This window comes from Brassica oleracea, chromosome C4, assembly GCF_000695525.1.
Source record: "Brassica oleracea var. oleracea cultivar TO1000 chromosome C4, BOL, whole genome shotgun sequence".
Classification (NCBI taxonomy): domain Eukaryota; kingdom Viridiplantae; phylum Streptophyta; class Magnoliopsida; order Brassicales; family Brassicaceae; genus Brassica; species Brassica oleracea.
In genome coordinates this window covers 24,107,967-24,116,263 of record NC_027751.1, presented here as the reverse complement: position 1 = coordinate 24,116,263, position 8,297 = coordinate 24,107,967, and the positions used below count along the sequence as shown (strand labels likewise).

Sequence of the window (8,297 nt, the reverse complement as noted above, 5' to 3'; positions counted from 1 at the left end):
CGCGAGCTGTCTGTGAGCTGGAGTTGTCGCGAACGGGATGCTTGCTGTCGGGAACGCGAGCTGTCCGGGATGCGAGCTGAGGCTGAGTTCGTCTGAGCTAGGATCGGACTGAGATCGTCTGTAGGCTGAGCTGAGACGGATCGGGAACGCCTATGAACTCCTTTTGATCTGAATGGAAAAGAGAGTTTGATCGCACGGGCAGCAACTCCTCTCGGCTTGAACTCCTTGTTGATATTAGATTTTAGTTCCTTCGGCTCATGAAACAACACGAGGAGCATTAGATAACATGAACGCCAACAAGATAACATGAATCAACTAAGGTATGATAAACTTATCTTGCACAGGAGTTGAGTTCGGCTATAAAATCCTTGTTGGAATTGGATTTGGTTTCCAAATCAAATCGCCGCGCACTGTATCTGTGCGTGAGGGCACGTCGGTGGTCAGATCGACAAGCGGTTTGCACTGACGGATTCGTCTCTGTGAGGGCTTCGATTTGATATCTTGATCGTGTTTTGGGTCCTCACGGTTTGAGAGAACAGGCTTTTTGGAGTTCCGATGCAGATTCCTTTGCGTTTAGGGTTTGATGATTTTCGGCAGAATAGAATAATATTTCGTGGGGGCTTAGGGGTAGAGACTATCGTGCTGATAACGTGTTATGAAAATAAGGGGAAAATCTATATTTATATTAAACAATAAAAAACTTTTCATATAGGAAATTACGTAAGTATGAAACCTTAATACAATATGGGTTAAGAATTATAAAGACATGATGAACCTTTGAATATGTACTTCCACGAGACCTTGGTTATAACAAGCTGTAACTTTTTTTTTTCTTTTCTTTTACTAAAAAAAAATTTCGTTTTTACCAGAAATCGTTTTCTTATTAAAATAGTAAAAATACCTTCAGTTGAGTTTTTTACTATGTTGACTCAAAGAAAAAAGAGAGTCTTATCCTCTTATTTTTCAAAGGTATCCCAAGTAGCATCGACGTGCTAAATAAACTGGATAATACAAAGTATAATGTTTAAATGAATAAAATAAAATAAAATAAATAGAAAAAAACAAAAATAGCACTCAATCAAGTTTATGTTTCCAAACTAGCATTCAAGGTCAAAAGTCACAAAAATAGCACTTAATGTTTTATCAAAAGTCACAAACTTAGGATTTAGAATTAAAGGGTAGGGTTTATGATTTAGGATTTAGGGTTTAGGGTTTAGAGTTTAGGGTTTAGGGTTTAGAGTTTATGGTTTAGGGTTTAGAGTTTAGAAATAAGGTTTTGGAGATAAGATTTCAAATTTTGAAAAATAAAAAAAATTAAAATTTTCAAAGTATAAACTTAGAAAAGTGCTATTTTGGTCATTTTAGTTTTTGAGTGCTATTTTTGTGATATAAACTTAGAAATGGGCTATTTTGGAGATTTGCTCTAAAATAAACTCTAGTATTCATTTTAATTCTTAATTTTTTTCCGAATAAATATCTTCTTATTTGTTATATATACGGATCAGCACTACAAGCTTTTTCTTCTTATTCTGATTGTTTGAGTTGTTCTCTCTTTTCATCTCATCGTCGGATCTCGGTAATGATCTAGTCTTCTTCCCTCCCATCGATTTTGTTATCACCAGTCTAAATCGCAAGATCAGTTCTCTTTTCTTTTTTTTTCTTTTTTTTTTGCTTCCCCCATTTTTGTATTTTTTGGGGTTAAAATAAATTAATATGGAATTTCCTTGGCCATAAATTAAGTAGACAAGGTGCTTATAAAGGCCATAGCCCTAAGTTATCATCTAACGCTCTCCAAATCTGATCTATTGGGAAGTGTTTGATTCTCTGTATTGAGAGTTTTCTAGGGTTTTTATAGTTCGCCGCTGTTATGTTCTGCTTAGATTCATTTTAGAGAGTGTTTTTGTTTTTGTTTTAATTTTAATGGCTCGGTTGATAATTCCTTGTCGAAGTTCGTCGTCTCTGGCCTCTAGGTTCAACCTTCTGGGTTTGCTCCCTCGTGCTCCTCCTGTGATTACTCTCTTTTGTTTTGACTGTTATTATTCGTTTGATTTTGTATTCAAATTAGACAAAATCTTGTATATACTTGTTTTTGGATCGACTGTGAACAAGCTAAATGGAAATGATTGGGTTTTTTTTTTATGTACACAAAAGATTGTGGTTTCGTCACTCGTATATTATGCATATGTTGGAAGTTTGCTTTTAAATCGTATAGTATTTTAACTATCTTCAATTTTTCTCTTGTAGGCTCCAGTTAGAAGCGGTTCTCTTTCGTTACGTAACTCAGCAAAGAGACTTACTCAATACACACCCTTTCTCATTACTTCCCAGGTTTTGTGTTTCTTTCTTTCTTTCTTTTATTACTTCAACTGCAACATAATTCAAATCGAGAATGATCTTCATCTCTTGATTCCTTGTATCAGGTTACGTGTTTGAGCAAGAATCGGTTTCTATCACACTCTGTTGATGTAACTCTCTCTCTCCCTCTCTCTATCCTTCCCTTATGATAATTATAACCCAAATTGCTGGATTTTTGTAGCAAAATCTAAATACTTTCTCTGTTTATTATATGTCAGCAAAGCAGCAGGAGGCTGATTTGTTCTGTTGCCACCGAAACAGTTCCGGATAAACTTGAAGATTCCAGTATGGATGCACCTAAGGAAATATTTCTCAAGGACTACACCAAGCCTGACTACTATTTTGAAACTGTATGCCACCCTTCTTTAAACTTCAAATTGAGCGTATATGTAGATTCACTATTGTTCTGGTCTGAAGTTTGTTTGTTTGTTTAGGTGGACCTAAGCTTCTCTCTTGGTGAAGAGAAAACAATTGTCAGCTCCACAATCAAGGTTACCCCTCGAGTTAAAGGTACAACAGTCTAGTGATTCGCGTTATGTATATACTCATGGTGAATTTTTGCCTTGTTTTTTTTTTCTTTTTTTCACATCACATTCTGAACAAGTATTCTGTTGCCCAGGATCTTCTGCTCCCTTGGTCTTGGATGGGCATGACTTGAAGCTACTTTCTGTCAAGGTGGAAGGGCAGCTTCTAAAGGTATCCATTTTAAAGCTTAAACGTGTGACTGATTTTTGTAGGCTCACTTCGTTATTCTAAATAAATATAGTAAAATCAACTCCATAGCTTCTAATATATCTGTTTGTTAACTTGGTCTCTCTTTCACTTTGACTAGGAAGGGGATTACCAGTTGGATTCTCGTCATCTCACTCTGCCTTCACCGCCGGCCGAGGAGTCCTTTGTTCTGGAAATTGATACTGAGATATACCCTCACAAGAATACTTCCCTTGATGTAAACTTCTTTTACATTTTTTTTCTTTCTGTTACCAGAACAATTTTAACCTTTTAAGTTTATTCTGTTAGGGGCTCTACAAGTCGTCTGGGAACTTTTGCACACAATGTGAAGCAGAGGGTTTCCGGAAAATCACCTTTTACCAGGTTGGTTGCCACTTCTATAGAAGATAACCCTTGTTGAGAAAGTATACTTGATGTTCTTACATAGTGTTTTTTAATATGCAATGATTAGGACCGTCCTGATATTATGGCGAAGTACACCTGTCGTGTTGAAGCTGACAAGTCACTTTATCCTGTACTGTTGTCCAATGGAAACCTCATTTCTCAAGGAGACATAGAGGTTAGCAAAGTAGTGAGGCTTTTTTGGGAATAAATGTCCTCTCATCTTTGTCTTGACTGAACACATGTCTCTTCGCTGAAATTTAGGGAGGTCGGCACTTTGCCTTATGGGAGGATCCATTCAAGAAGCCATGCTATCTATTTGCTCTGGTGGCTGGACAGCTAGCGAGCAGAGATGATACATTCACCACGCGCTCCGGTAGGGAGGTATCTCTGAAAATCTGGACTCCTGCAGAAGATCTACCAAAGACTGCTCATGCCATGTATTCTCTGAAGGCGGCCATGAAGTGGGATGAGGATGTAAGTACTTTGAAATGTTTTTTTTTATAAATATTGCATGTATTTGTTAGGGCATTGAATCTGATTTTTCTTCTGCGTGTTAACCTTTTCCTTTAGGTGTTTGGCCTTGAGTATGACTTGGATCTCTTTAACATTGTCGCTGTTCCAGATTTTAACATGTATGAACAAATAGTGGATTTTATCGGAATTAAAGAGCTCATGCTTCTCTGTCTTTTACTTTTCTTATTGGCGAGAATAATCAATCTAATTGATTTCTGGTCGATTTTCAGGGGAGCCATGGAAAACAAAAGTTTAAATGTAATTCTACTTTGCTTTATAATAATAACGTACTTGTGTTGATATTCTATCTTGATGGAAATCCATGAGCCTCTCTACCATGCAGATTTTTAATTCCAAGCTTGTCCTGGCATCTCCGGAAACTGCAACAGATGCAGATTATGCTGCAATTTTGGGAGTTATTGGTCATGAAGTATGTAATTGTACATTATGTCGTTTACTGAAATCGTATCTTGTGTATGATTAGTTTTTAATAAACTTGTCTTTCATTGCTTTCTGTGCAGTACTTCCACAATTGGACAGGCAACAGGTCAGCCTCATCTATCCTCTCTGTATTACAAGTGATTGATTCTTGCTTGTTATTATGCGGTCTGCTTTATGACTAAAACTCTATTTGTGATGATAGGGTGACATGCCGTGACTGGTTCCAACTCAGTCTAAAGGAAGGTCTTACTGTCTTCCGTGACCAGGTACGTATATTATCCTTCATTATATTGAAGATGTGTGTTGTAAATTTCTCTCTAGCTAATGATTATTCTTCTCAAAATCTCTACAGGAGTTTTCATCTGACATGGGAAGCCGTACTGTAAAGCGCATTGCTGATGTTTCAAAGCTCAGGATCTATCAATTCCCGCAGGTACGTAGTCTTGTACTCCTTTAGGCCACTACATGGGCTTGTTCCATTATTTTTCCAAGCCAAATCCTCTGTTGTTTAATTTTCCAGGATGCTGGTCCGATGGCACATCCTGTTCGCCCACATTCATACATCAAGGTTAGAGACTCTTGTTACTTATCTTGCCTCGAAAATTATGATGTACTTGTTACGTTTGTAGTTGATAAACATGGTTCTTTATCTTTCTCTGGCAGATGGACAACTTTTACACAGGCAAGTTTCTGTTCGCTAGGAAGTCTGGGATTCTTTTATACGATTTCATTTTGTTACTCTCAGTATTGTGTTCCAATCTAACGTGCTTGTGTTTTTGTAACTGTTCCAAACTTTGATACGTGTCTGGCCATCACCCTGCTTTACCAGTGACGGTAGGGAATCTAAGATTTTCTTTTCCATATGTAGTTTCATTTCCTATCAATCCCTTATATATTGATTCTAACCCTATGATTTGTTTTTTTGTTGTCTTTCAGGTTTATGAAAAGGTTTGGATCTTTGATAAGAATGTTGCTGTTATATCCAGTAAGCAACAGAACCTTAATTGACTGTATAATCTTTTCTTAGGGTGCTGAGGTTGTGAGGATGTACAAAACTCTACTAGGAAGTGAGGGTTTCCGAAAGGTTGTGTTCCAATACTCTTTTTTTAATTTGTGTGTCCTTATTTCGTGTTCCTTCCGCTCACCTCCGTGTGTGAATATTTCTAACAGGGCATTGATCTCTATTTTGAAAGACATGATGAGCAAGCTGTGACCTGTGAAGACTTCTTTGCTGCAATGCGTGATGCAAACAATGCAGATTTTGCTAATTTCTTGCAATGGTAAGTCATATTTCTATTGTGTAATGTCTTGTGAAGGTTTTGTTTTCATATTAGTAAGGATGTACAATGGTAATATATTAGGTACTCTCAAGCTGGAACGCCAGTCGTCAAAGTGGCATCCTCTTACAATGCTGAAGCCCGTACCTTCTCTTTGAAATTCAGGTTCTGTTCTTATCATGTCTAATCTATTTTGCCAAATGACCTTATACCAAACCTAATGCCCTGCCTTTGAAATTGAATTTGTTGTCAAACTTTTCCAGTCAGGAGATACCCCCAACTCCAGGCCAGCCAACAAAAGAACCAACATTTATTCCAGTGGTTGTTGGTCTTCTGGACTCAAGTGGAAAAGACATTACACTCTCCTCTGTTTGTCATGATGGTACACTTCAGACCATTTCAAGCAGCAGCACTATACTTCGAGTGACTAAGGTCAGTCAAGAGTTCCTTCTTTAAACCAATACGTTATGTGACATTTTTTAATGTATGAAGTCTACCACATCCAGTGTTTTCAAAATTTGTTTACTTACCTTTTGTTTTGCCAACGTACAGAAAGAAGAAGAGTTCGTGTTCTCTGATATATCCGAAAAACCTGTTCCGTCTCTATTTAGAGGATTCAGTGCCCCAGTTCGTGTTGAGACTGATCTCTCTGATGATGATCTCTTCTTCCTCCTAGCCCATGATTCAGATGAATTCAACCGGTATGTGCCTCCCCACAACATACTAATTCTTTGTGCTCTTGGCGCATTTCGATCATTCATTTTTGTCCTCTGTATTTTAAGGTGGGAGGCAGGTCAAGTTCTTGCAAGGAAGCTCATGCTGAACTTAGTTTCTGATTTCCAACAAAACAAACCATTGGTTCTAAACCCAAAATTCATTCAAGGTCTCGGTAGCGTGCTTTCTGACACAAGCTTGGACAAGGTATGGCTCTACATTCTCCCTTCTTTTTTTTTTGAACGAAAGGCTCTACATTCTCTTATCTACCTCATAATCAAACAAAGAAGCATGTTACGAGTTTGTGTTCTTTTTTCTTAATCTATGGTATTGTATAGGAATTTATCGCCAAGGCAATAACATTGCCTGGGGAGGGAGAGATTATGGATATGATGGCTGTGGCTGATCCTGATGCTGTCCATGCTGTTAGAAAGTTTGTTAGAAAGCAGCTTGCATCTGAACTTAAAGCTGAGCTTCTAAAGATTGTACGTCTTCTCCTCTCTACATAGAGAATCGTACACATTGAAGTCCTGTCTTTTTGAATCTGCTGCTTACTGATAGAAACTTTTCAATCGTTGTTTTTTTTTGTGCAGGTTGAGAACAATAGGAGCTCAGAAGCTTATGTCTTTGACCACCCAAACATGGCGAGGCGTGCTTTGAAGAACACAGCTCTAGGTTTGCATTTGCTGAGTCATTCTTTAAAGAAACGATTTTCTTTTTGCTCAAGTCACTAACTTCATTTTGTTTTGCATTGTTTAAATAATTCCAGCTTATCTTGCATCCCTCGAGGATCCAGCATATGTGGAACTTGCATTGGGTGAATATAAGTCGGTGACCAATTTGACAGACCAAATTGCTGCATTGGCAGCTCTGGCACAAAAGCCCGGTAAAACCCGTGACGAGGTCCTTGCTGACTTCTATAACAAGTGGCAGGGCGATTACTTGGTATGGATCTTAATGCCACACGTTATTTCCCTCTGCCTCCATGTTTAAAATATGCTATACTGAGAGATTTATCTGGCTGCTGATCTCAGGTTGTTAATAAGTGGTTCCTCCTTCAAGCATCATCCGACATTCCCGGGAATGTGGAGAATGTCAAGAAGCTTTTGGATCACCCAGCTTTTGATCTGCGCAATCCAAACAAGGCAAGCGAATTCTCAAAACTCTCTTTCAGTTTTACAACTTTCTTTCTCAGCTCTATGCTTACGATCATTCAGGTGTACTCGCTTATTGGAGGGTTCTGCGGATCTCCAGTGAATTTCCATGCAAAAGATGGATCAGGTTACAAGTTCTTGGGTGACATTGTTGTCCAGTTAGACAAAATCAATCCTCAGGTTTGATTCCCAAATTAACTTTGGGTTACCCTTCGTAATTATCTTGACGAACCTTAATGACTTGCGTTTTATTTGGTCCGAGTCTAGGTTGCTTCTCGTATGGTATCTGCGTTTTCAAGGTGGAAGCGCTATGATGAAACCCGACAAGCTCTGGCCAAGGTAACTGCTAGAACCAGTCTTTATCTTTTTTTTTTTTCTCAAAGACAAAGCCATTAGCATTTTGTTGGTTTTATAATCTAATAGAAGATGTTTAGATAAATGAAGGGGTTCTGTTTACGTTTACAGGCACAGTTGGAGATGATAATGTCAGCTAATGGATTATCCGAAAATGTCTTTGAGATTGCATCCAAGAGTTTGGCTGCTTGAGAGACCTATCACGAATCAATCCTTTTAAAAGACAATTCTACTCGTAACTATTTAGTTACTGAAACTAGCTCTAAATTATCATTTTCTGCTTATGAGTTTTACATTTAAACGCATGCACTATAATATAAACCGACCCTGAACTTTCTGTTTTTCATTTTTATGCTATGACCTTTGTTTCCAA

At 37.9% G+C, this 8,297-nt stretch overlaps 1 protein-coding gene across 2 annotated transcripts; it reads left to right on the top strand.

Annotated features, from left to right (window-relative positions):
- The first annotated feature begins 1,470 nt into the window (after positions 1 to 1,470).
- Positions 1,471 to 8,297, top strand: LOC106342150 (puromycin-sensitive aminopeptidase). Of its 2 annotated transcripts, none has more exons than XM_013781005.1 (33): positions 1,471 to 1,576; positions 2,245 to 2,328; positions 2,421 to 2,465; positions 2,574 to 2,705; positions 2,790 to 2,865; positions 2,975 to 3,051; positions 3,188 to 3,304; positions 3,376 to 3,450; positions 3,539 to 3,646; positions 3,733 to 3,945; positions 4,042 to 4,103; positions 4,215 to 4,242; positions 4,328 to 4,414; positions 4,506 to 4,531; positions 4,628 to 4,691; positions 4,778 to 4,858; positions 4,946 to 4,993; positions 5,089 to 5,107; positions 5,255 to 5,259; positions 5,362 to 5,373; positions 5,453 to 5,509; positions 5,596 to 5,705; positions 5,787 to 5,867; positions 5,966 to 6,134; positions 6,255 to 6,403; positions 6,485 to 6,623; positions 6,755 to 6,901; positions 7,010 to 7,091; positions 7,186 to 7,361; positions 7,451 to 7,561; positions 7,634 to 7,750; positions 7,838 to 7,909; positions 8,036 to 8,116. In XM_013781005.1, the coding sequence occupies exons 4-33, from the start codon at positions 2,643 to 2,645 to the stop codon at positions 8,114 to 8,116; spliced, it is 2,652 nt and encodes an 883-aa protein (XP_013636459.1). In that variant the 5' UTR covers positions 1,471 to 1,576; positions 2,245 to 2,328; positions 2,421 to 2,465; positions 2,574 to 2,642. The 2 variants fall into 2 exon arrangements, with proteins under 2 accessions (XP_013636459.1, XP_013636458.1); XM_013781004.1 differs by lacking the exon at positions 1,471 to 1,576 and adding an exon at positions 1,921 to 2,007 and having other exon boundaries at positions 8,036 to 8,297.

Excerpts from the sequence above, each read along its gene's own strand:
- LOC106342150 (XM_013781004.1), top strand. The coding sequence starts at position 1,921 with ATGGCTCGGTTGATAATTCCTTGTCGAAGTTCGTCGTCTCTGGCCTCT. Across the intron at positions 6,404-6,484 it reads GATTCAGATGAATTCAACCG|GTGGGAGGCAGGTCAAGTTC; the intron begins GTATGTGCCTCC and ends CTGTATTTTAAG. Across the intron at positions 7,092-7,185 it reads TTTGAAGAACACAGCTCTAG|CTTATCTTGCATCCCTCGAG; the intron begins GTTTGCATTTGC and ends AAATAATTCCAG.